This window comes from Leucopleurus acutus (assembly GCF_964270905.1).
Source record: "Leucopleurus acutus genome assembly, chromosome: 1".
Lineage (NCBI taxonomy): Eukaryota > Metazoa > Chordata > Mammalia > Artiodactyla > Delphinidae > Leucopleurus > Leucopleurus acutus.
In genome coordinates, this window is record NC_139142.1 from 64,850,498 (window position 1) to 64,877,786 (window position 27,289).

The window sequence follows — 27,289 nt, forward strand, 5'->3', positions numbered from 1 at the left end:
ATTCCCCACTCCCTTTGTAATATTCTGATCATAGAGAAAGTGGACCCAATATTGTTGGGTTGAAATGGAAGCACACTCTTCTAAGAAAGCTACATAGTTTATTTGTGTTAAACACCTTTGATGCGCTCCCTTGTGCCAATACTGCAAAACATGGAGAAATCAGTTTAATTTGTCTCATATTTCACATATTAAATTCACAAAAAGCATTTTGTTTTCACTGTCTTGAATACAAACAATGCTTCTAAGATTCTCAGATATATAAGTAAATCAATAATTTTAGTTTTCAGAAAATCATAGAGAGTTCATTAGGCATTATGTATCTGGACAGACACTTCATGCAGGGCTCCATTACTGTGAAATCCTAGAAAATGAATTAAAATGTCTCAACCAGAAGCACTCTTAAAGGCAGAGAAAATAAATAGAGCTATACTGAACTCTAATATGCCCGTTGAATTCTGCTGAGGCTAGCCTCACGCTAAGACTTATTTAACATCTTCATTAGTGGTCTGGAGAGGGAGGAAACACATCAATTATATTCACAAATGGCAATTAATTGGGAAGTGTTGTAATTATTAGTATAAAAATGAAAAAGAACACAAAGAGGGCTATAGAGGCCAAACCCACAGAAAAAACTTCTAAAATGGCAACTGATCAGTCAATTAAAAGGCTATGTGAGAGCAGAAATAGTAAGTCCCAAAGAGGTGCTTGGAAACAACATTTTAAAAGCTCACAAAGTGATGTCAGACTAGGAACCGGCTGTAAAACAGTTCAAAATAATGACCAAAAAGGGAGGTGGGGTGATGTGGTCTCTCAAGAGAGGAAAAGTCAGAGCCACCAACCCTGGGAGAAGTCATGGGGGAAAAACAAATGTTCCCTTGCCTTCTACAATGATGAACCAGAGATGATTAAAGAAGAATATTAATCAGAAAAAAGAGTAAACTATTTTATAAGTGCTTATAATAATATATTTTATAATGTGCTTACTCTAGCTCAATGATAAGTGAAAATTTCGTAGACAAAGGTGGAAATACAAAGGAAGGCTTCACTGCATGTAATAAAATTAGACAATGATTCTTTTTATATAACTCACAGTGCTCCAAAGATTCTTTAATAAGGCTTAAGGGGCATAGGAAATATAAAATTAGAAGTGGGTAAGAAAGGAAAATAATAGTAGAGATACAAAAATAGAGCCAGGAATTAGCCTAATATAAACATTTATTTTGGTTTTAAACCAGATAAATGTTGAGTCGAAAGCGATATTCTGTAAGTGAGTGAACAGAGCAAACAGCAAAGCGTTCCAGCTTTCCAAGGAAACCTCTTCCTGAATGACATATTTCAGATATCTTGGGCTATCACAAAAGATTCTCAAATCATTCTCTCTCGTATGCATGCTTCTATGCAAGGTAAAACAATTCTACCAAAATAATAGAAAGCATTACACTGTGCAATTGATGTAAAGCACATTTTCTCCAGTAATGTGAAATAAGCTTTTTAGCAGTACTTCAATCATTAAGCAATCAACCATCTTTTTTTTTTTTTTTTTTTTTTTTTGCGGTACGCGGGCCTCTCACTGTTGTGGCCTCTCCCATTGCGGAGCACAGGCTCCGGACGCGCAGGCTCAGCGGCCATGGGCCCAGCCGCTCCGCGGCATGTGGGATCTTCCCGGACCGGGGCACGAACCCGCGTTCCCTGCATTAGCAGGCGGACTCTCAACCACCGCACCACCAGGGAAGCCCTCAATCATCTTTTGATAAAGGAAAATATAGTAGGCCCTCAGCCACATTTGAGGGGTTCTATATGCTACAGTTAAAAGCAATGCGTTCTCTCATAAGTTTTTCTTCAGTTACTGCACTGTTTAACTCAATTATGAAAAGGAAATCTATTTCTAATTCTGTTGAAGTAAATGCTTGTGAAGGGAACAAACTGCACTTTCTAGGCGATAGGTCTCAATTTTGATGCTGGAGAGCACAAGGTGACACTCCTGTACCCGGCTCAGATTTACACAATCATGGGCAAATATTTCCAGGCAAATGCAGCTATAATGTTTATGTTAAAAACAATAGGTTATGACAGCAGTCAGATGTTCTATATCCCTCAAGTGTTGAAAATAAATTGTTTCTTTTTGCACACAAGAGATGGAGATTACCAAGGTGAAACACGACAGAGAATTTGTAGAAAATGATCTTGTCTGTAAGCAAGGCTTGCTCCCTGGTACTGGTTGATAAAACCGTACCCCACAGGACACTGTGTGTTGCCTTAATGAGTCAAATGACAACGAATTTCGAACAAAGACCCTTGAAAAAATGGTTTTGTTGTTATCTGTCCTCTATTAAAATTCTACTCAACTTAAAATGACAAAGTTTTGAGTTCACACACTGCCTAGAGACAAGTTTTTATTTTCTCTCGAGATGGTGGTAAGCCTGGCACACACTGGGTTCTCAGTCGTGATCTGGTAACTGTATGGATAAATTGGTTCTCGATAAGCTCACACATCTCTCCTACCCCCATCCCCTCCTTCTCCTGAAACTCCACATTAGTATCACTCAACTAAAAGAAAACCAGTACTTCTCAGCACCAACACGCTGAGAGCTCTTCTCCCCTCCCCTCCCCTCAGAGCCCCACCAAGAACAAGCCAGGGCTTCCCTGGAGGAGCAGTGGTTGAGAGTCCACCTGCCGATGCAGGGGACGCGGGTTTGTGCCCCGGTCCGGGAAGATCCCACATGCCGCGGAGCGGCTGGGCCCGTGAGCCATGGCCACTGAGCCTGCGCATCCGGAGCCTGTGCTCCGCAGCGGGAGAGGCCACAGCAGTGAGACGCCCGCGTACGGCAAAAAAAAAAAAAAAAAAAAAAAAAAAGAACAAGCCAAAAAGTAACGCATGTGAAGCCAACTATATGCCATTTTTAAAAATATAAATTTGCTGATATCATTTTAGATCACCCTAAACCCTCTGGATTCTTGATCATATACTTATTTTCACGACTGACACAACCTCCCACCTGAAGGACACTGGATGAGCAGCAACGATCTGTTATGACCCTCAGGACCTTGGATAACTTACAAAAGTTGAGACTTTACCCCAACTTGTATACGTATTAGTTACAGCTGACTAAATTACCAGACATTACACATGAAGCAAGACTTTCCATATTCATTTTATATGCCATTCTGTGATTTATTCCTCCATTATTAGACCATTTGCCTTGGTAAAAGGGCTAACTACTAAATTCACTAACACAAATGGGAAGAACTAACTCATCATGCTGCCCCACTAGGTAAAAGTTACAAGAATTTCATTACAGCCTTGATTCAATTAGACTTGGATTTCATTCCAATAATGTATGTCTACAGACAGTATCATCTTTTGTCATTTTAATTTCTTAAGACTTTGGAAATAACATGTGGGAGAAAATTAAATAAAACATTACATTTTAGGTCATTCAAACCACTTGAATTTTTTAAATGCAGGATTCATTTTCCCTCTGCATCAACAATGATTCACCTTCCTGATCCATGATATATTTAATCTGAAACTTAAACATAACCATTAACAGTTTATTCAGGAGAGTTATGTTTTATAACATTTGTCTGCAGGACTACAGAAAGGATAGAAATAGAAACCAACTAGTAATTGTAAGAAACAAGCAAATGTTTTCACTAAAATGATCACATTTTTAACTCATTAAATCATTTTCCATTTATATGCATACTGACATAATTCATTATTGCCATATTTCCTATTTGAATATTATCAATATCAGCTCTAACATTTATAATCCTAGAATTATCTGGGGTTTGCAGGTAATATGTTTACAATCTCAGTAATTTCTTTGGAGTTAATATCACATATTTCTTAACTCCAAATTGAACATGAACAAAGGCATGCCTTGTAGACGTCTGATTTATCAATCATTTGTCTTCTCAAACATGATACTTTATTTTCTATGAGCTGATCAATGTTTTTTTTTTTTGCTATTTCATTTTGAAGAATGTGCTATGAATTCAAAAGATTAGATCCTTTATGCAAGGATGGAAATGTATACTACATTCTGCAGTGAAAATGTACATGCGAGAAACCTAACATGTATAAACATATTGTAAAGATATGCATTTTAATGTTGTAATTATAGTGTATGCAAAATGCACAGTATATATACTGCATTCAAATATTTTAATATACTTATTTTCTTTTTGTAAATATCTATGCATAAGTTTCTATACATAAATTTGTAAGGTAGAGTGAATAACATTTCAACATAGAAAAATATATGTATGTGCAAATCCATAGATATATATGTATGCATGTCTGTTTTCCTGATTGAACTTTATATGCTACCCTCCATTTTGACTGAAACAGTGAAATAACTAGCATGTTGCCTCTGTGAAGCCGAAAGCAATTTCCTTTTCTAATTTTAGTTATGCAAAGCCTATGGGCATCATCAGCATTTAGTAATTAGTTTTATAATTACTGCTGTTTTGCTCACTGTCATTCAATTTTTCTTACAACATGGTCTGGGATTGAAACATCCCACATCCACAGCTGTGTAAATTGCTATCCATTTATAAGGCAAAAAAAGTAAAGTTCCACATACATCATTATTCAGTCAAGAACGCGTTGCTGGTACTTAGGTGATGCCTTCAGTGCATGAGCTACCCCGTAAAACACCATGAAAAATGACATTCCAAATTCCAGGAAGCGCTGTCTAATAAAGTAGAAAGAGAATATGAAAGTTGCCACAATTGTAAGATTACATCGAAGAGAATGATGAAAAACGAGAAATCTAAAGTTTGTGACGTCAAGGCAAGCATTTAAAATGTTAAATACTACTTCCTTTCTATAGGAAAGAAAAAATGAACACATGCATATGTATCCGTAGTTGTTGATCTGCTGTGTTTAAAATGATTTGTGTTTCTTCTAAAAAGTAACTAAAGCCTAAGAAAAGGTTTCAATCAGGATAGATTAAATTTTTCCTAAAACCCACTGAAAAAGTCAAAATCTAGCTCTCTACTTGGATACTTCAGTTTAGCTTCACAGATTAAGTTATAAAATCAAAACACTGATTTACCTCTCATAGAGACTGAAAAATTAAACGTTCGGTATAATGTTGCTGTGATAACTATTAACTTAAATACACTCTCCAAGTAACTCAGAGTGTTCTTTGAATATATCTTTGAATATACTATTTGTAGCTACATTCTCTTAAGATTTGTGGAAAACCGAAACAAAATGTGTCTCATTTCACCGACTAAAGTGTTTAGGCCGGACCTAGAGATGTTTATCAACCAAAATCACAGGGAGTTGGCTTCAAAGCCAGCCGTAAATCTCAGGGCATCCCTACATTGGGAAAATGCAACAACATGCTCCAGAATTAAGAGTTCATCTCACCTTGAAAGATGCTCTTGTCTTTGTGCCTCAGTGTTCTCATCTGTAAAGCCACAGAGTACCTGTCTTTCTTCATAGGATCCCCGAGTGGCTGAAGTAGGATAACAATCATGAAGGCACACTAGGAAAGGACAAGAACTTTCCCGTGTAGCCACTGTGGTTCCAGAATGTACTCCTTTAGACCTCTGGCTATAGAGAAGGGCACTTGCCGGGACTGTTCTTTAGTTTACTAAGTAACTTACTACCTATTGAAGTCTCCCACCAGTGTTTTCTAAGTTTTTAATATCAAGTCTTATTTCTACAAATAAATCACAAAGGTTTCAAGAGCAGAAATGAATCTTCTATTACTTTTCTAACTCCAAGCACTGGGAACACACAGTAGGTGATTCAGTATAATAATAATATACTTATTATTCTAAGTGAATAAGTAAAACTACCATGAGGTAAGATAAAGGAGGTAAGCTGTTAACAACTGACTTTTAACTGTAAGTGACACACACAGGAGCAAGCCAGGACTTGAGGTGAAACAATGAAGGATCAGATGATCAGGTGGAGGGCTTTAATCTCATCCCACCACTTCTGAGCACATAATAAGCACCTAAAATCCTTTCTTCCTTGATTCTTTTCCTGGAGAAAAAGAGTGATGAAATTCAGGAAGGAGAGAAGGCAAACCAGCCCTGTCGTTTTTCTCACTTTAAACCCTGAGGCCGGGGAAACAGAACCACTGATTAAGATGACTAAAAGATACATCAAATAGGGCTTCCCTGGTGGCGCGGTGGTTGAGAGTCCACCTGCCGATGCAGGGGACACGGGTTCGTCCCCCGGCCTGGGAGGATCCCACGTGCCGCGGAGCGGCTGGGCCCGTGAACCAAAAATCCACATTGAAACCTTCTTATTTCTTCATGAACTGAACATGAGTAGATTTGCACCAAATATTTCATTTCAAATATCTCTTTTCAAAACTATATCCATATTTGGGAATATATATGTGTGTCTCTACCATCTACTTAGAGATTCTCTGGTAACCCCCCCCCCCCCCCAGTTTTTATTGCCCCTCTCAAATATAAGTCAGAAAAGAACACTGAAGGGTTCTTTGAGGAAGGGACTAACACAGAGTTGTTGATTTTACTGTTACCACAGGCTTACAAGCTGCATTATGCTTGACCTGCTAGCTGCCGATTGCTAAGTGAATGGAAAAGAAAAGCCATAAACTGGACAAAAGCTAAAGAGCTCAACCATTATTTCTGTGAACAAAAAAGCCACAAATTCCCACTCTTCATTCATACTACTGCTTAATTGATGCATGCAGGTAAAAGGAGGCCAAACAGAAGACAAACAAAAAAGAAGGAAAGGGTTTCTCTTTAGCACATTTACACAGAAATAAATGAAGTTTAAAGGTGTTTATGGCAGGAATGGGGATGAGGAGGAAGAGGGAGTCATTCATTGAATATAATTATTGTAAACTTAATAAATGTGGACAATATTTATTTTAAAAAACATTTTATCTAGTTTGTAGCTTAAAATTTAAATTTTGTGTATTTTCTAAATTTTACTCTGCCATTCAAGACATAACTACAATACCACATCTATTCGAGACGTCAGAAGTCCTCATGAGCAAAACCTCTCACTGAAGCCAGACATTTAAGGAAAGCACACCGCAACGTGAGCAATCGAGAACCAAATATGAGAATCTAGTAATAGTGACAGGAGCCTGACATCCTACCGTAACTCGCCATTTATGGTTACAGGTTTCTGAACTGATAGTGAACCTGATAAAAAGTCAAGTAGGGCTTCCCAGGTGGCGCAGTGGTTGAGTGTCCGCCTGGCGACGCAGGGGACACGGGTTCGTGCCCGGTCTGGTAAGATGCCGCAGAGCGGCTGGGCCCGTGAGCCATGGCCGCTGAGCCTGCGCATCCGGAGCCTGTGCTCCGCAACAGGAGAGGCCACGACAGTGAGAGGCCCGCGTACCGGGGGAAAAAAAAAAAAAAAAAGCCAAGTAAAAACAGGCAAACTTTTTTCTTCTTTGGCAAAGAAGAGGGTTGACACAAAGCGTGTCCTCTGTGTGGAATGTGCTCTGGTTCAGCCACCCCTCCGCCCAGTTGTCCCCCCCGCTGAAATTCCAGTTCTAGTCTGTTAGCTGAAGCAAACACAAGAGCTGGGAGAGAAGTCACAACAGTGACTGGTTAGAATTAGGCTACACTAAACATTCAAATCGCTAAGGGAAAAATCATTTAATAAGATGCAACCAAAAAGAAACACATCCCTAATCATAAAGGCACCCACAGTCTCTTTGTGCCTCAAATCTTCGCACAATAATTTTAATCAACAATTAAAATCCTATTTACATCCCCAAATCCATTACAGCTGCTTCTTGCTCCCCCATTTCTCGCCTGCAGACTGATTTAGACGAGTGTGCTAAAAAGATTCCAGAGGAAATAGTTACACAATTTAGATTTGTTGTCCACACTCACCTGTAAAGTGTAACAAAAGTAACTATTGATTTTTTAAAAAAGAATAGCCACCAGAAGAAATTTCTCTGGAAAATTGAGAAAAACACTGACAAAACAAACATAGATTTCTAGAACTTTCAAGGACCCTTTTAACTTAGACATATGTTTTAGTGTTTCACTGTTGCTAAGACTTCTTTTCCACTACTGTGGTATCTAATAAACACCTAAATGCACAGCATCTTTGTATCTGGTTACAAATCCTTTTTTTTTTTTTTTTTTTTTTTACAAATCCTTTTATGCATTATAAATACACCTTGCAAAGAGAAAAGTCTTCACTAAGAGTCTGAATAGGAGCAAAACAGAGGCAGACCAACATAACAATTGTTCCCCATTATATTTGTAGCATAGAGTTAATATGCTTAGATGCAAATAACTACAACTTTTTTAAGTAACTATTTTATCAAAATAGATTTCAAGTAAATAAATGTCCTATGATAACTGAACTTAAGACACTTTAGAAAAGGTCACCCCCAAGTCCTTTCTAGAACTGCTAATAGCTATTAATTCTAACAGCATTAAATATTAAAGGGTTAAAATAGGCATAAATTAACTTTATTGTCAATCACTACATACAGAAGAATAATTAACTCAGTATGTTTATTTATCTACTTTTGCTACTTGATTAAATGAATGATTGATGACAGGTTCCTAGTTTTCTTTTCTTCCTTTTTTGTCTGTATAAATGATCAGTATGAAACTAAACGGTGACATTAAAACGAAATCATTAGCAACCTAAAATGCAGGGCAACATGCGTATGAGAGCTTCTGTCTCCTTCACTATTGAGAAATCTAATCAGATCCCTTCACACCCCAAACAGACATATAACATAGTTAGACGTACTTCCTAATCAGGTGCTTTCTCCTCAATTTCCACTGTGTCTGCTATGTCTCTAATTATGCTAAAGCCTATTCATTTCTTTTAAAGTCATTGTAAATAAAGCTAATTTACAGCATTCTGCATTCATTGTTGGTGAAATGTATGAACTATGTTAGTTTGGCATCTGTGGTCTTAACAAAAACTAACAGAAATATCAAGAAGTCCTTGAGGTAGCCACAGTCAAAATTAAAATATCAAATCAATGATCAATGATCACTTAGGTAATTTGATTGGTCTAGGATTTGTCACAATTTGATAACATTTGAAAGGGTTATTAGTTCTAGTTCTCGGCAAATCGGGTGACTAACAGGAGCTGCAGAGATCCATTGCACACAATCAGTGTGCTATGTAAGGTTTGTCATACATACTGGGTACAAGTGGCCCACAATGCACTGGGGAGTTTTCTTCATCCCCCAAGTCTACTGTCCAGTGCTACATGCCCTAGAAACCAAAGTGACACATTAAGATCTTTGAGAAGGCTGCACCTGAATATCTTATTTGGACTGGCTGTTCTGAGCATTGTTTAAAATGGTTCTTTAAAATGTTACCAGTGTTGACAATTTTGCTCTGCAGTTCTTTGAGCAAGATCATAAAATGTAGTAACTCTAAGAATAGCTTAGATGGAAGCAAAAGAAGTGAAGGGGAAAAGAATATTAGAAGTAGAAGGAAGCCAAGAGGTGACTGCAGAACGAAGTCTGAGAACTCAGATTTCACTAACATATCAACTTTCATTAATCACACGAAGGGTAAGGTTTTGCCACAGACATAATTCAAAAGAGAGAGCGACGTACAAGAGGAGAATGAGTTCAGCAAAGAGCTAATGAGATCGGGAGATTATAAACCTGACACTGGGCAAGTTGTCTCACTGTTTCATAGTACAGTGTCACACTGCGAAAAAACATGGAAAAAATTTAGTGTACTATGAAATTATAACCTCATAATACAGTTTCAACTTATAAATAGCTATGAGTGAGCGAGTGTAGTTTAGTTATTTGTTAAATCAGCAGAACATGCTCTGTTGTAGGGATGAGTTCCTCCAAGGTACCCATACACTCCTACTCCCCAGACCTTGGCCTAACAAGCTGGTTGTGGCCAAAATGAAGTCTAGAAATTGAATCTAAATGTTTTTCTGCTTGTCATGGAGTTAATTTACTCACATGCTAACAAAAACAATGATCCTGATATCAATTGGACCACAATCTAAGCAACTGTCTACTTGCCAGTCTCATTCAATTTATTTTTGCTACAATGCAATCCTTACCTAATGGCTGATAAGACAAGATGGTATGGTTATTAAATGCATACAGTTGTCTCTATGGGAGTTTTACATGAATTGTAACAGACATAAATTTATAAAAAGTAATTTTTTTTAGTCTTTCTTGCTTTTTGTGCAGAGGCTAGCATTAATGGATTTGGGGCTCCTGAACCACCTGTGTATATCATGGGTCAAAAAGAATGACTTTCATTTGGTAAAACTGGTCAATATACAAAGCATCTCAGTTCACTTTAAAAAAGAGTCTTGGAACATCCCCTTTTTCTTCTGATTTAGGTATCTTTTGCACATAGAGAGCAGGAATAATTAAAAAGAACTCTACATACAGAAGGGGAAATGATGCTCATCTCACGGAGCTCTATAAAATTTGATCATGCATTGCAATATCTTTTGCATGTTTTTCTACACAATTCATACCCGAAAATGCCTTTGTACACTATAAAAGTAGGTATGTCGATTCTATGATTTGGGGAAAATATAAAAATTAATCATAGATCTCCATACTTGAACAACAAAGTGTAGACTCTTTTAAACTACTCAAGTAATACCTGATATGAGTAAAGCAACAAAAATGTGATAGGGATAATTTTGTGCCTCCCAATATTTTCCTGCAATATATTGCCATTAGACACAAGTCATTAACACCAATTTATTGTTTACATTTCCATTTTCTTATTTTAGAAAAGCTTAGAAGTTGAAAACATGAATGTAAAATATATTTTGGTGGAAACATCACCTACTTTATTGAAAGAACTCAGTTTTTACAAAATATGAATTACCACAGAAATCCTCTACCTAGACATCTTCTCAAATATATAAGATGTGATTTAATTAACTTACTTATAAAAGAACATTTTATAAACAATTTGTCTGGGACTTGTATTTCACAAAGTGCTGTACCCCACCACTGTGGGCTTACACACACCCACAAAAACCAGAATTGTAACTGTCACCGTAAATCCTTATTAAAATCAGGAAACATTTGAAAAACACTTGAGTAGCAACTTGTACGATGAAGCAGGTCACCCGAATAACTAATTTTAAAGATATACGTTCATTAGTAAAATAAAATAACATATCTTAGTAAGTTCCCATAATCAAAGTTAATGCTTTTTCATTTATCTATATATATAATGTTAAAATTTGAGGGGACCGTATGATATGGGTGCACTGAATTTTAAGTGAAGCAAAACTACTCCTGGTTAATAACACACAAAACTCCATTTAATTGATTATTTTTTACACTATTCAGAATATGAAAAGATTGGATTTTTTAAAAAGAGAAAACAACAATAAAAAAGACCCCAACTCTCAGAATTAGAGGAAGGTTTTGATACAGGCAGCAAAACTTCCAGGGTCGTCTTTGCTCTAATGATCACCCTCACTGAATGAATCCGTATTAAATTGTATGCCATTTTGAGTATATGATTTTATACATATATATATTTTTTGGCTGTGTTGGGTCTTCGTTGCTGTGCGCGGGCTTTCTCTAGTTGTGGCGAGCGGGGGCTACTCTTCACTGTGATTTTATATTTTAATAATATAGGGTAGATGGTCTAATTCTCTCCCATGTAAATACCATCTATATTGTCGAATAAAAACAAAGATGAGAATTATATCAGATTTTACCCTCTGTTATTAAGGGAAGTTTGAGAGTACTTTCCCAGGGGCCTAGAGTTTATAAAAATCATTTTATTTTCTTAACTCCATCACTGGAATCAAAGCTAGCAGTATCCGTTGCTGTAGATTTTGGAGAACCAAAGCGCAGAAGACAGATCTGAGACTAGATCTGGTTTTTGTTTTTGTTTTTACATCTTTATTGACATATAATTGCTTTACAATACTGTGTTAGTTTCTGCTGTGTAACAAAGTGAATCAGCTATATGTATACATATATCCCCATATCTCCTCCCTCTTGCATCTCCTTCCCACCCTCCCTATCCCACCCCTCTAGGTGGTCACAAAGCGCCGAGCTGATCTCCCTGTGCTATGCAGCTGCTTCCCACTAGCTATCTATTTTACATTTGGTAGTGTATATATGTCCATGCTACTCTCTTACTTCGTCGCAGCTTACCTTTCCCCCTCCCTGTGTCCTCAAGTCCATTCTCTAAGTCTGCATCTTTATTCCTGTCCTGCCCCTAGGTTCTTCAGAACCTTTTTTTTTTCTTTTTTTTTTTTAGATTTCATATATATGTGTTAGCATACGATATTTGTTTTTCTCTTCCTGACTTACTTCACTCTGTATGACAGCCTCTGGGTCCATCCATCTCACTGCAAATAACTCAATTTCATTTCTTTTTATGGCTGAGTAATATTCCATTGTATATATGTGCCACATTTTCTTTTTCCATTCATCTGTTGATGGACACTTAGGTTGCTCCCATGTCCTGGTTATTGGAAGTAGAGCTGCAATGAACATTGTGGTACATGACTCTTTTTGAATTGTGGTTTTCTCAGGGTATATGCCCAGTAGCGGGATTGCTGGGTCATATGGTAGTTCTATTTTTAGTTTTTTAAGGAACCTCCTTACTGTTCTCCATAGTGTCTGTATCAATTTACATTCCCACCAACAGTGCAAGAGGGTTCCCTTTTCTCCACACCCTCTCCAGCATTTATTGTTTGTAGATTTTTTGATGATGGCCATTCTGACTGGTATGAGGTGATACCTCATTGTAGTTTTGATTTGCATTTCTCTAATGATTAGTGATGTTGAGCGTCCTTTCATGTGTTTGTTGGCAATATGTATATCTTCTTTGGAGAAATGTCTATTTAGGTCTTCTGCCCATATTTGGATTGGGTTGTTTGTTTTCTTGATATTGAGCTGCATGTGCTGCTTGTATATTTTGCAGATTAATCCTTCGTCAGTTGCTTCATTTGCAAATATTTTCTCCCACTCTGAGGGTTGTCTTTTCGTCCTGTTTATGGTTTCCTTTGTTGTGCAGAAGCTTTTAAGTTTCATTAGGTCCCATTTGTTTATTTTTGTTTTTATTTCCATTTCTCTAGGAGGTGGGTCAAAAAGGATCTTGCTGTGATTTATGTCATAGAGTGTTCTGCCTATGTTTTCCTCTAAGAGTTTTATAGTGTCTGGTCTTACATTTATAGACCTGGTTTTGATACTAGAAAAACTGCATGGCACCTATGATGTTAAACTACAGAGAATTAACACACATTAATTTGGTGCTGGTTGCATAAATGCTTCTGGCATTTCCTTCAGCACTTAAACTCATTTTCAGAGAATGGACTGCTGTAAAAGAACGCAGGTTCATTAAGAGTTTATTTCCTCAAAATGCTGAAGGGTAGCAAGTTTCTACTGAGACGGGATCAGAAAACTGCATTTATTTCTTTAGTGGGGAAAAATGATGCTTGTTTTTGAGCAAGCATCACAGGTTCGAAAATGAAAAATTGCATCTTGTTGTCACACCCTGCCTTACCTCGCTTCAAGGCTGGCTGTGTTTTCTTTGCACAGAATGAAATTTTAGCAAGAGCAGAAGCCAAATGCTTAAAATGAATGATCAACTTACGACTCATATGAATCTATTCTTTCATGCTACTCTGCTTAAAAATAGCATCATAAATGCACATCTGCAAAGACTGTGCCACCACCCCCTTTCCTGAATTGTACAAATTATTAGAGTCGTTGACAAAAGATTTTTTTTTGTTGAGGGGTTGGTCTGGGCACTCTCTTTGGCAGACTGCCACTTTTCTAGCAGTAGAAATATTGCTTGTAGAAAGCCACATTGTACTGAACAGCTGTTCTGCTAAAACATTGAGCTAGCAACCCAAGAAATGACTGACTTCACATGTGAAGCAAAATTGTTCCCTCCCTTTGTGCTAATTTAAATGAAATAAAAGTGCAAAACATTCTCTTCCATGCCGTCTAGTTTTCCCTCCCAGTTTCAGGCTTTAGTGGGACGCGTGTGAGCTGGGTGCCAAGGTGAGCACCTGACCCTCCGGCCACTGCTCCAGTGGTACAGTTGAACTTCGGCCATTCCACTGAGAGGCTCCCAGGATGGCAGCCGTTCTTCTAATCTGAGCCTTCCTATATCCAGGTTTGAGATGCTAATCTATGAATTATGCGTATCAGGATTGTCAAATGAAAAAATACACCTCATTTCAGCCTTCCTTCCAACTCTATAAAAAGCTAATATATTAGAGGAAAGATACTAGATTATATTTGATTAATCTTTTAGTTTATAAGTATGGTATGTGATTCATGCTTTGGGTTATTTGAGAATATGGTCAGATAATAGAAATATACACAAGTATTCCACGTTCTACATGGCATTTGGGTATTCAGTTTAAAACGCTCTTCTTAAAGGAAAACCTTCATAAGCTTACTTAACAACTGAGGGACCACAATTCTAATGAACTGTCACTGTGTTTACAGCTTTAACTATATTTATGCATAATATATTATCCAACACCAATGGATATCTAAAACAAAGACTTGGAAAAATACTTACTTAAAAGTAGAAATTCATGAAATCGTTTTCTTGGAAAATAATAAAACTATATATTTTAAAGTACCTTATATAGATTCAATATACTCACCTGTGAAAAACTGTGCAATTTAAAATCCTACCCATCTTTAAAGTCCAGGTAAAAGAGTAACTTCTTGGGCTTCCCTGGTGGTGCAGTGGTTGAGAATCTGCCTGCCAATGCAGGGGACACGGGTTCGAGCCTGGTCTGGGAAGATCCTACATGCCGCGGAGCAACTAGGCCCGTGAGCCATAACTACTGAGCCTGCGCGTCTGGAGCTTGTGCTCCGTAACGAGAGGCCGCAATAGTGAGAGGCCCGCGCACCACAATGAAGAATGGCCCCGGCTCGCCATAACTAGAGAAAGCCCATGCACAGAAACGAAGACCCAACACAGCCAAAATTAAATAAATAAATAAAATTTTTAAAAAACAGAGTAACTTCTTGGTCTCCCCATTTGCTGTTAATCATTGTCTGTTATCACACAGTACTTTGCTTAGACCTCTTTCAACATGAATAATATCTTTCCTTCTTATTTGGTGAGCATGTGTGTCACTCCCATTAGACTATAATCTCCTAGAGGAGAAGGTTCCGTTTCTTCCCTCTTTGCATCCTCTGCAGAGGCTTGCAATTTAATAAGCATTCAAACACTCAGAGGATGAATAGATGAGTAGAATGAAAATAGAAATATAACCCATTCCAGATCTCTAATGACAACAACAAAAAATTGTTGTGTTAAACCAACTATAAAATTTTATCTATAAAGCCAAAATCCTGAGAAGGCAAATGTCAACTATACTCATTTTAATAAATGACCCTTCATTTCAGAAACAGTCTATTTTAAGAGTGCTTTTGTTTTCTTAGCATCTTGAGGAAATAGCCACATATTAATAATTTATATAACCAACTTCATAGACCTTGTTATTTTAAGTATTCAGATAACACGAAGTTGCCTTAACTTCACCAAATCACTTGTATTATTTAAGAAAGGCTCTAAATTTCCTCTGCTCTGTCATATGACACAAGTTAAGACTTTTTACATGTTAGAAACCCTAAAACTATTTCAAAATAAATACTACATGTTGACAATCTCTTCCTTCTGATTAACATCATTTTGGAAATACAATCTTACACACACACAAAACAAAGAAAACTTAGCTTTAACACACGATAAAAATCATCAATAGGAATCCTCACATGTCTTCAGTGAGGATGTCTTCAGTTTCTATGTTAACTTAAGCCTCCCCAAACAGCAGAGGATTCCTGCAGTATGAGACCAGTTGGATCCTCAGGCTCAACTGCATCATTTTTTCGAAGACAAAACTGAGGCCAAAGAGATTTCACGTGTTCAGAGTCACAAAGGTTTGAACTCAGGAGTCTCCAACTTCACTGACCAAGACCTTGTCGCTAACAAGGAATCCTGATGACACATTAAGATGACTGGGGTCTCTAGCTTCCATTGCATTCATACATTTTGCTGGCTCCACTGGCCTTGTTTACAAGGACAGTGCCTTTGTTATAGATTCTTAGAACTCCCTACAAGAGTTCCCTCCTCTAATCTTAGTAAAAGGTATTATTTAAGTTTCCCAAGACGAGATGTTCATATAGCAAAAAAGTGTGACTCAGAACAAGGAGGTTTGATCTGATTGCTCAGCAAATGTAAATTACAGAACAGCAAAGCCTGAACAACTTGTTACAGATTTTTTCTACTACTTCAGGAGCTCAGTTTCCATCGGACATACAATGAAGAACATGTTAGGTCATGTGTCAGGTAAGAAAATATCACTGCACCACTTTACAAAAGTTCCTGAGTATGCCCAAAGTGAGGCTTACCTGCATTGGCCTCCCAATTTTCCTTTCATAACTCTCCAGCATATACTGCACTTTACAATTTTTTTTATGAGATCTTCACGTCTCTTTTCAAAATGATAGCAATTTTGCTTTTATGCTAAAATTCTTGTAAAAACCTGGATACTATTCGTCTATTTTTATAGAAGAAAGCCAGTATTTTAAAGTATTTATATAAAACCCAAACTGTGTACACAGTCTGTTTTCATCATCAGTGCTGATATTCAACACAGCCTTATTTCCCAAACTGTAAAATTATATGTGAGGGATGTGCTTTAATTACAAAACATTACTGAATACTTTAAGTCTCTACAGTGCTTTGGGAAGTTCTGACTATGAAATCACGAATTTCAGTTTCTTCCAACTACTGCACACAGTAGCGCTCACCCTTTGAGCACTCTTTCAACACCCAGTGATGGACTGATCTCCATGGACTATGGCAGAGACCACAGCAGCTATTTCCTAGTGACTGTGTTTTGTTCCTTTAGTAAAATGTTTAGGTTCGTAAGTTGTGAAAATTAAATTATACTGGACAATTTAGCCATAGGTCTTCACTTTATGTACACATGGTTTTGGAGACATGTTCAACTCTACCTGTAAATCACTAGCTTAGCTTTACCAATCTTATTCATGCTAATGCTGATAATAATGTTGGGTTCTTGATATACGCATCTCAAATTTCTTATTTCTAGTAATTTTTTCATGATGATTACAGTCGTATCATGCCTTAATTCCCCAGCTGAATCAAACAAATAATAAATTACGTGGGAAAATAAATCAAAATAATTATTTAACTGAAGTGACCAGCTGTTTGACTAGTTAAGTCAAAGTGACCAAACAATAGTCTTAGGTGGACAAAGCTTTAATCTTGTTTCTCTTTAATAAGATCCTGCATCTAGAGAAGACTATCTGAAGAGCCCTCATTTGGATCATATACAACATTAAATTGAGGAAGCAGAGGAAAAAGTAAGCCAGATCATGTCAATGACTTAAAATGACTTACACTTAATTTTTCTGCAATATACGCAATGCAGAAGATGGCGTGCATCCATGGAAACCTAGCAAAACTGGCCACATGATACCCCTGGCTGGCACACAATTTAGTTATGTTGGCCACTACAGTAAGTTCATTACATGAACACACATTAGCTCTGAAGATAAATTTTTTTTTTTTTTTTCCAGTACGTGGGCCTCTCACTGTTGTGGCCTCTCCCGTTTCGGAGCACAGGCTCCGGACACGCAGGCTCAGCGGCCATGGCTCACGGGCCCAGCCGCTCCGAGGCATGTGGGATCTTCCCGGACTGGGGCACGAACCCGTGTCCCCTGCATCGGCAGGCAGACTCTCAACCACTGCGCCACCAGGGAAGCCGATAAATTTTTTTTTTTTTTTTTAAACTCCACTCTGGGCTTCCCTGGTGGCGCAGTGGTTGACAATGTAGCACTAGTCATAACTTTTAGTGAAAAAAGGAGGGAGAATAACCAGGGTGTACCTTTGTGCTCCTATGACTCCTTACTGATGGAAATAAGTCATTTACAAAGTTTTGAAGAAAACCATATGTAAACAGTTCAATCAACCTTATTTCTTCCATATCCTGCTGTTATTAAAATTGTTGATCACATTTCTTAAACAATACAACCAACCTATGAAGCCCTAGAGAAGGTTAAGCCTGTGGGGAGTCAACAGTGACCAGTTGAAAAAGTAGGAAACTGGGACACAAGTTTCCATTTGGGGAGAGATCGGTTTTTCTTAAGTTTCTGTCATGAGAGTAAATTATAGTGCTTTTTAAAAACATAACCTTTCTATTTTGGAATGATTTTAGATGTATAGATTTGTTGCAAAGTTAACAGAGTCCTCACAGACTCTTCACACAGCTTCCTCTAATTTTAGCATTTAATACCTTTTTAAAAGAATTCTTTTCACTGAATTTTAAATCTTCCACCTTTGAATAGCCTAAAAACGTTTTCTGAATTTGGACACAGTGATAACATTTGATCTAAGGAGGGCAGATCTCTACACATGAGCCATATATGTGCACATATGTTCATGTATAATGTAAAGAGGAAAAAGGGATACTGATGGACAGCTGGTGACATATGCTAAACTTAGAAATGGAGGAAAATGTGCTGAATTGGGATTCCAGAGGTTCAAATTCCAGTCCCAAGCTTGTTTTTGACTTTGTACCACTAAACTTCCCTCTACATCAGTTTGCTCAACACAACAGCAAAGGGATTGAAACAGATGATCTGTGTATGATCCTTAAACCCAAGATTCTGTTGGCCTTCTTGTCCTAGGTCACATGGTACCTTTAACTATATCAAAAGCTCGAATCTTCCTTCCTTCCTCTCTTTTTTTTCCAAATGTATTTCTCAAGAAATGATAAATACCTCTAAGGTCAGGACCATGCCTTATACTTTCTCTATTTGTCCCCACCACAATATTCAGCAGAGGACTCAGAGGACTTACTAAGAGAAGGCACTGAGACATGTGTTGAATAGACTTGAATACACACACACAGGACACTTAGGGTTTCTTGACACTATTTCTTTTTTAACTTTCAACTCCTCAGCCTGTACATTAGAGAGAAATATGTTGGCAGGGGAAGGCCATTACAGGGTAGGGACTCGTCCTAGAAGGCAGGAGGCAGAGGTAGGCTACCACTCCTCCTAGGTCCTACTCTGTACACTGTGTTTTTCCCCTTGGTTTCACACTATTCCCATCATTTCCCCCATATTTTTCTTCTGCCCTGCCTTTTGTTTTTACTCTCCCTTTATTTTTCTTCTTCCTAGCTTATGATGTAGGCCCACCCATAGCTTTCATCAGCATTGTTTAGCTGTGCTAATAGCAATGCCAAGATACAATCCAATTCCATACAATTTAATTTGAAAACATGGTTAAAGACTTACTTTCCTGGGTACTGCACATGGAGACATACACAGATATAAGATGACCCAGACTGTTCCCTCAAATTGTTCGTAGTCTAAATATAGAGAAACAAGTATATGACGAATTGTGAATTGATACTAAAGCAACAGATGGTATATCAGTAAGCTATAGAAAGAAATGACTAATATTCTGGGGAAGGGGAGAAGATTAATTCAGCAAGTAAATCTAAGCTGGCTTTTGGAAGATGACTAGTTCAGCAAAACCAAGAGAAGAAAAAGGACAATCCAGTCAGATGGTGGCACGTACAAAGGCATAAATGTTTGGGTAGTCGGTGTTGCTGGAAAAAAAGGAGATGACCACGGAGAAAGGGACAGACAGATGAATCCTGTTGTAGGATGCAAAAAGAGTACACATGCACTCTTTTGTCCACATTTCCAGAAGTCTCCACAAAAATTTCCGTAAGAGGTATTGTTTTTGTTCACCCCTCTTATACCTTTGTCATCACCATGAAAAGAGCTTCTCCCAAATATCTGCTGCTCCTTGACAGCGGGCAGACCTGAGCTGAACCCTAAGCAGGAAGTCAAGCCCAGCCAGAGCTGCAGCAAGAAGTAGAACCACACAGCTAAGCCCAGCCTAGGTCTGCCAACCTCCACACTACATGCAGCCACGTGAAGGGTAAAAGCTTTATGACATGATTCTAAGATATTGGGATTGCTGGTGGCCCTGGCAGCACAGCTAACTAGGACACCTGGATTTTCACACGCTCACATCATACTCTCATAAATACGCTTTCCTTGAGTCGGTGTTTGGAGTCGAGGCTAATTCTACATGCTCAATAGTGCCAGATGCACTGAAGATAATGATGACCAATCAAATTCTTCGACAGCGGCATGGGGCAAGAACCCAGCCATGCTTTTTACATTCTTCATGCTACAGGTAGACTAGAGTCTCCCCCTTCGTAAATAGCAAAGCTTTTCCTGATAACATGTGAAACTTAACAGAATTAGAGTCTCCGGGACTTACTCTACCATCAAGCCCATATTTGTCAGAAAGCGCTTCCTGTCCAGCATCAAAGATGGAGATCCTAGGGATGTGTGGTGACATCAACACTGCTCATCCCATCATGATGTAAAACTAAAGAAAGTAAAAGGTTAGTTCTTAAATGAACTTCTTTCAGAAGTGATTAACTTCATCGGAAAGATATTAAAGGATAATAACGTGTAATTAAAGAGCCTTCCTGGAAGCATATCTAAGAAAAGGCAATTATATCACTTATTTTCACATACTAGTAAAACTTGGCACTTGCTACCAAAATAGGCAGGAATGAACATAGTCAGCTCAGCTTTTGGATGGTTTTATTTCCATTTCATGCCACCACTGACTTTGGGTTGAGGCAAATGAAACTAGAGACTAGAATGGGGAGTCAGGCTCTCAGTCTACTGAGGATGATGGAGTTAAGAATAGGAAACAAGCAAGCACCAAGTTTCCATCTTCTCTCCTACTTTCCTAGCCTTATAGAAAGCTCTTTTTCACAACCTAAGGGTTCACCCTGGGCTCTATCATTTACTGGTGTTTAAAAAAGAAAAAATACCACATGCTGGTATACATGCCATGTATTGATTCTAAGAACTTTTATTTTACATGTTTTTTAATAACAGGGAATATGACACTTGCCTCCAAACATGAATGTCATTTGGCAGAGGTAAATGTGTGCCAGCACACAGTAAAATACCAGAACAGGAATAAAAAGACCTTGGAGCTGCTTAAACCAAGAAGACCTATCACTCAGAGTGTCTTGGAATCTCTACCTTCTATGGAACTAGAACCATTTTATAAAATGCTATATGAATCTTGGAGACAATCATTATAGTAGTAACGCAGTGTCGCTCTGAAGGATATCCTATCCTCATTTACCCTACATGACTGACTTAAATGAATCCATTAAACATCATTGCTTAAGTAACAGTCTGGTCTTTGGCGAAAGATAGATTATAAGTTGCTGAAATAAAGACCTGCAAGTCTCCTCTCCTCTCAGAAACATCTACATTAAGTCACAATAGATGCCTGAAATAGTGAAAGGAAATTCCATGAAAATACTAAAGTTCTTCCCTAATGTGTTCAGTCAATTTTAATCACCAGTTGTCTTGCATATTTTTCAATTGTTCCCTTCCAAAGGCTAAAAATGTCTTGTATTTTACATATTGTAGCATTCTGGCTTGTCACACATATAGGCAAATTGTTGTTTAAAAGCTGCAGCGTTTAAAGTGAAATAAAACTTATGCTTACAGTGGGAAATATTCCTGGATTAATAGAGTTGCAGCAGATATACTCCAAAAATTGACTGAAGTCTGTGATTGATATTAGAAAGACAGAAAATTTATCTAGTTTTAGCAAATGTCAAATCAGCAGCCATTGCTTTTAAGATTAATAAAAGATATAATGGTTTCTAGATAGCCTCTAAATAGAGATTACTATGAATGGAGAAGTGATTTACCAACAGTCACCACAATGAGATTTCTTTAAAGGTTACAATCATCAGTTATTTAGCTAAAACACTGCTGAGAATGCCTGGTCATTTTTTGAATAATGCATAACGTTCATTGTAGATTTGATCTGTATTATAACAATAGAGATATTTCTAAAATAATAGGAAAAACTATCTGTTACCTTCCAATTGCTTAACGTATCACTTCCACGAAGTAACTGACTCAGGACATATTACACACTGTCACCTGAGTGTTCTTTCTGCAAGCATAACTTGTAATAATCTGTACACAATTGGCATCACAAAACAAACTCATCAAACTTTATAGACTTTAAGAAAAGATGTAATGAACACAGGGCAGAATAAAGGACCTTTCTGAAGCAGTAAATTAAAATGATTAAATTTCTATATAGTTGTTTGGGACAAATTTAAATTTAAGTTTTGAAATTTAATTATTAACGTGAACAACTCATCGCATTAAAAAGAAATGTTGCCTACATTGTGTAAGTACTTTTCATATAAATTTCCAAATGCCTTTAGGTTTATTCAAGAGACTGCTTGGAGAAGCACGAAGCATAATGTCTATCGTTTTATTGTTGGATTATGAACTGTACTTCACATGATGCTGCAGGCTATTTACATAAGCTTGTTTATCCATATGAACTCCTTCAAGGGCACAACACAGAAGACCTTAATAAATTAAAATGAATTTCTTTTGCTGTTGTTTCATGAATGTTTGATCAGAATGAGTAACAGGTTTGCATCATAGAACTAGAGCAAACCAATAAAAAATACATATATCATACAGCAGAAGCAGCTTATAGAAAGTGCCCATTGCATTCCTAGCAACATTTGAGAGCCAAGGTAAACAGGATAGAGTCTCTATACTTCAGTACAGTATGGTCTTCAGTTCTAGACTATCATCAGTTTCCTAATAGAGAGAATATGCATGTGCCAAATTGGATGCTCTACCATAGTCTGGATAAAATTTTTTAAGTAATAAAATCTGGCATCTCTTTCCAGGCTTCAAAACATCCATCCCAACCTCCACATTTTTCTCACTGACACCACCATGTTCCTCCAAAGACTGAAACACCCTTATGGGCAGAGATCATATTTTATCTTGTTTTTATCCATCTTCATCATTAGTAGTTACGGAGTTGAGCTGACTGAAGGTCACAAAATAAAAATGAATTATTAGCCATAGTCCACAGCTGAGAGCATTCTCACCTGGAATGTTTGACGATAGTGATAGAAATCAAGTATCACTGCTAGAAATGATATCTGATAGAAGGAACCCTAGACAGAAAAGCAGAACCACGGGATTCTAGTTTTAGATCTTCTAACACTTAACCATAAACCCTTTCTACCTCATTTCCCTCACCTGTAAAATGAGGGCTTAGTTCTATAGTATCTATAATTGTGCACCTCTAAAAGGCCATGATTCTAAAAGCAAGCAGAATTATCACATCGTAGAAGAACGGACAGATCGTGGAACCATTAGGTTGTTCTAGTTTGGCAGCCGCCACTACCAAGGAAGCCTATAAACTGCCAACTCTCTTAAAGAAAAGATGGAAATAAAAGATAATTATGTTAAAAAAGTTAATATAAGTCTAGTCCCTCAATGTATTTCAAATGGAATAATAAGATTAAGAATATATTTTGCATGTTGTGTGATTTCTAACCTGTTGTATTTATCCATTCATCTTACATGATGTGGAATGAACCCAAAGACAACCTACTGAATAAACTCTTAAGTATTCACTAGGATTATATTCACGTCTTTAGCTTGGGAAAATTCACCACTACTTTAGCATCTGCAACATGGACTGGTGTATTACCGAGTTGACATCAACATTCTTAAGGGCAGAAGGGCTGTAAAAGAACAGCATGAATGTGCCTTGGTTTATTTGTACTGTGCTACCTTATACTTACACCCTGCCCTTGAGAGCTATCTCTGTTGTCCGTTCTTCTCAACCTTCCAATGTCATTCTTATACTTAGAGCAGGAGTCTGTGAACTCTGGCTTGTGGGCCAAATTTGGTGGCCGCTGCCTGCTCTGTAAGTACAGTATTATTAGAACACAGCCATACCCTGTTGTTTACATGCTATCTATGGTTGATTTCATGCTACAATGGCAGAGTTGAGTACTCCCCCAAAACTAAAATATTTACTATATGGCCTTTACATAAAATGTTTCCCAACCCCTGCTCTAGAGAAAAATAACCTGTTACAATTTGAATTCTAATTTTCTTTCTCTAATAAGCCTAAGAAACACAATCTCTAAGTAACAAGAGCAAAGATACAAACAGATTCACACAGGTACATACATACATATGCTTATACCTCTTAGCACAGAATTGTCAATAGTCATTGCTTTTGACCCTTCGTTTTAATTTGAATCCTATAATAGGTTATAGCTCTCCCCTAGTACCCTTCCCTACAACAGCCAAGAGTACAGGGACTTCATAAGTCATTGTCAAGGTGTAATCACATAACTAAAGAATCTAATTCCTCCCCCAGAGGAGGCTGCCTACAATTCCACCAAATGTCCAATTTTATTCCATGCTCATCAAGGGCCTAGATACAAGGTTAAAGCACAAAACCCAGCAGATCCCGTCCCATGCCTTGAATGATACATTTTCAGGACAGAAAATCAATGGCCAACACCACATGTACATCAATAAACATATGCATGCATATTCATATGTTTAAAATCTCATCAATTATTAGGCGTTTCAAGAACAAACAAGAAAATAACCCTCTTAAGTATCAGAGTGAAGAAGGCCTAAAATTTCTAAGTAATAAGTTTTAAGGGAAACTGCACCAATGATTGGGGGCACAAATACATGTTTATATTTATAAACTTTATGCAATATGCATAGAGTTGAAACATTAATACATACATTGATCATTTTGTTGGTCAATGAAATCATTACTCAAAATGCCTGCTATAGTTGTACTTCGCTCCCATCCTCTCTTTTGTAACTAAAACCAGAAAATATCAGCCCTACCCTTTAACAAATATTCTCATACTCCACCCCTTAATAATAATTTTCATGTATTAGCATAACATAAATTAAACCCAAGAAGCATATTAACGTTAAGTCATTTCATTCTCATTTCCCTGAAACCTTATCTATAGTGATAGAATATTTAGGCTGACAGACTTTTTGAAAATAAAATAGAAATAGAAGAGGTTTATTTCACCTTCACATGGTGTCTTTCTCATGCAGAGTTCAGATTTCCACATTTGTATCCCTTTAAAGGATTTGATATGCAGGAAAAGAAGAAAGGATGATGGTAAACATTTCATCTTAGAGACACCTACAGACCACCATATTCCAGGATGAACAGTGGCTAAAACCTTACCTTTTACTGACGTGTTAGGTGGAGGGCCTTCCATTCGCAAGTTCCATGGAGGGTCCCCCTGGTTAGCAAAGTCTCTCATTTTCAGATAGCTAATTGTAAGTCGAATGATGGAGGCCTTGTCAAGCTGGCTAGTGATGGCTGCAGGAAGAGGCAACAACTTGGCCAATTCATAGAACTCAAAGTTTTCTTTCCCCCGGCGGGAGCGAGCAGCATCCCGGGACTTCTCCTTTCTCAATGCTTGTAAACTGGAATCAAAGGAGTGGAAAAGTGTTGTTTAGAACATGTGACTCTGTCATCAAGCATAAACTGCTTTTCTTTTTACTTCTTTTTTCCCCCAGCAAAAATCTACCAAAATCATCTTCAAAATTCCAGGGACATAGTAAAAGGAGTTCCAGACAATGACCTCTAAAACCATAAATTCTACTTCTAGGCTTATATGCCATAAACTCAAGTGCAATGAGTAAAAATAGTTTGCTTGTTAAGTTTTTTCCTCCAATCACCTACGCACTGAGATATATTGTTTCTAAGACATAAGGTTTACAGGTGATGCTTGATGTTATCAGCTATGAGCAATTTAAAAGATTGGGATTGTATTTATATATCTATCCTTAAGCTAATGGTTTTGTTCATTTAACGGTTATCACCACGGAATTGTAAAGCATCAGAAGGACACATTTGAAAAAATTTATTTCAGTTACCATCTTGAGAAACAAAGGGTAAACACACAGTTCACAGAATTAACAAATAAAATGTTGATGTGCTTCCAGCCCTCAATAAGAATCATGACCTTCAGTCACATAAAGAAAACATCTTATTGGAAATGAAGATTTCAATGTAACTATATAAAGGCACTGGTAATTGATTGATAAGAGAATACTTTAATTCTTTATTAATGAACATACATTCATAGATGGATAGATTCTCTAAGATACTAGAGAATAAAATATATCACCCAGAAAAGTCAAACTTTAAGATAACATAAATGTAATGTTGAAAGATAAAGCCCTATATGGGTTATTAAAATTTATAAACATTATAGACATATTACTTCACGTAAGAGGCAACAGGTGGGATCCAGTATTTTCCTTTAACTATTCATGTACATTTCTGTTTGAAGTTTGCTCGCATTGCTGAGGGCAGCACAACTGAAGCTGTATGTGGGCATCTGACAGGAGAAGTGCACCTACTCTGAACTGCTCCGTTTTGTGTCTGATGAAAAATAAATTCAAAATCAGACTGTGATGATAAATAATTGGACCATATTTATAGTATCAAGGTATTATTAACATCATTTGTAAGTATCCATTTTATTGGACTTTGAAGGTATTTTAAATCTTTGAATCTAGCATTCTGGTTTCCCATTACAAAATATCAAGAAAGAGAAATAAGAAGGAAGCAAGACCAGAGGAATAGATTAAAATGAGTCCAGCAGTGTGGCTTCAATCTCTTAATATGAGCAATAACATTCCCTATTACCTTAGACCACATCTGATATTGTTCAGAGTGGAAACACTGTTTTCACTGCAGACATTTCAGGTATCTTATTGAATATCTATGTGATTTAAGTAATGCCATAATGCTATGGTCAAATACTTGCTAGGCTAATACCCCTACCGGTTTCATGTTCACTCTATTAATAAAATATTCTACATTAGCTAACTAATGTATTTCTCAGAACTAGACGAATTAATGCTATCATTTTCAGAGTCAAAGCAGTCACAGGTGACAAACTTTTGTCTTAATGTTGGTGATAAGCAGAAACATCACTAATTTATAAAGGAAAGACATGTTATGCCATTTATTTCCCAAAATTTTAGCTGGCCTCCATTCACTTCTTTAAATGCTCAGTGTGGCTTGTTGAAAATTGTCAATAAAAGTAAGAGATGCCTTACAATCTGATAAAGTATAAGTATAACCAGGACCCAGGTCAACATCTTAGGATAAAACAATGATTCATAGCCCTCCCTCTATATAATAAAAGTAATCTAACACCATTTAAGTCAGTTGTGCCAAAAGAACTATGTCATTTGACATGTTTTCTCTACCACTTGTAGAGTGCAGTGGTTCAAGTTCAATGCTTTGCTCTTTTTGTGTTCTTGTAATCGAATACTACTCCAGAAGGTGGGCTGAACTTACATTTTTTTTTTTTTCTTTTCTTTTTGGTCAGTAAGTGACTATGATGGA

At 37.2% G+C, this 27,289-nt stretch overlaps 1 protein-coding gene across 12 annotated transcripts in view; it reads right to left on the bottom strand.

Annotated features, from left to right (window-relative positions):
• Nucleotides 1-27,289, bottom strand: part of NPAS3 (neuronal PAS domain protein 3) — a gene marked incomplete at both ends in the record, with an annotated part of 868,696 nt that overhangs the window by 570,037 nt on the left and 271,370 nt on the right. For 9 of the 12 annotated variants that reach the window (XM_082853402.1, XM_082853400.1, XM_082853397.1 and 6 more), the window contains one exon: nucleotides 25,106-25,350. In XM_082853402.1, the coding sequence (XP_082709528.1) occupies nucleotides 25,106-25,350 (245 nt within the window). Of the gene's footprint in view, nucleotides 1-24,943; nucleotides 24,995-25,105; nucleotides 25,351-27,289 lie in introns of all 12 variants that reach the window. The other 3 variants (XM_082853393.1, XM_082853404.1, XM_082853403.1) reach the window with 1 other exon arrangement.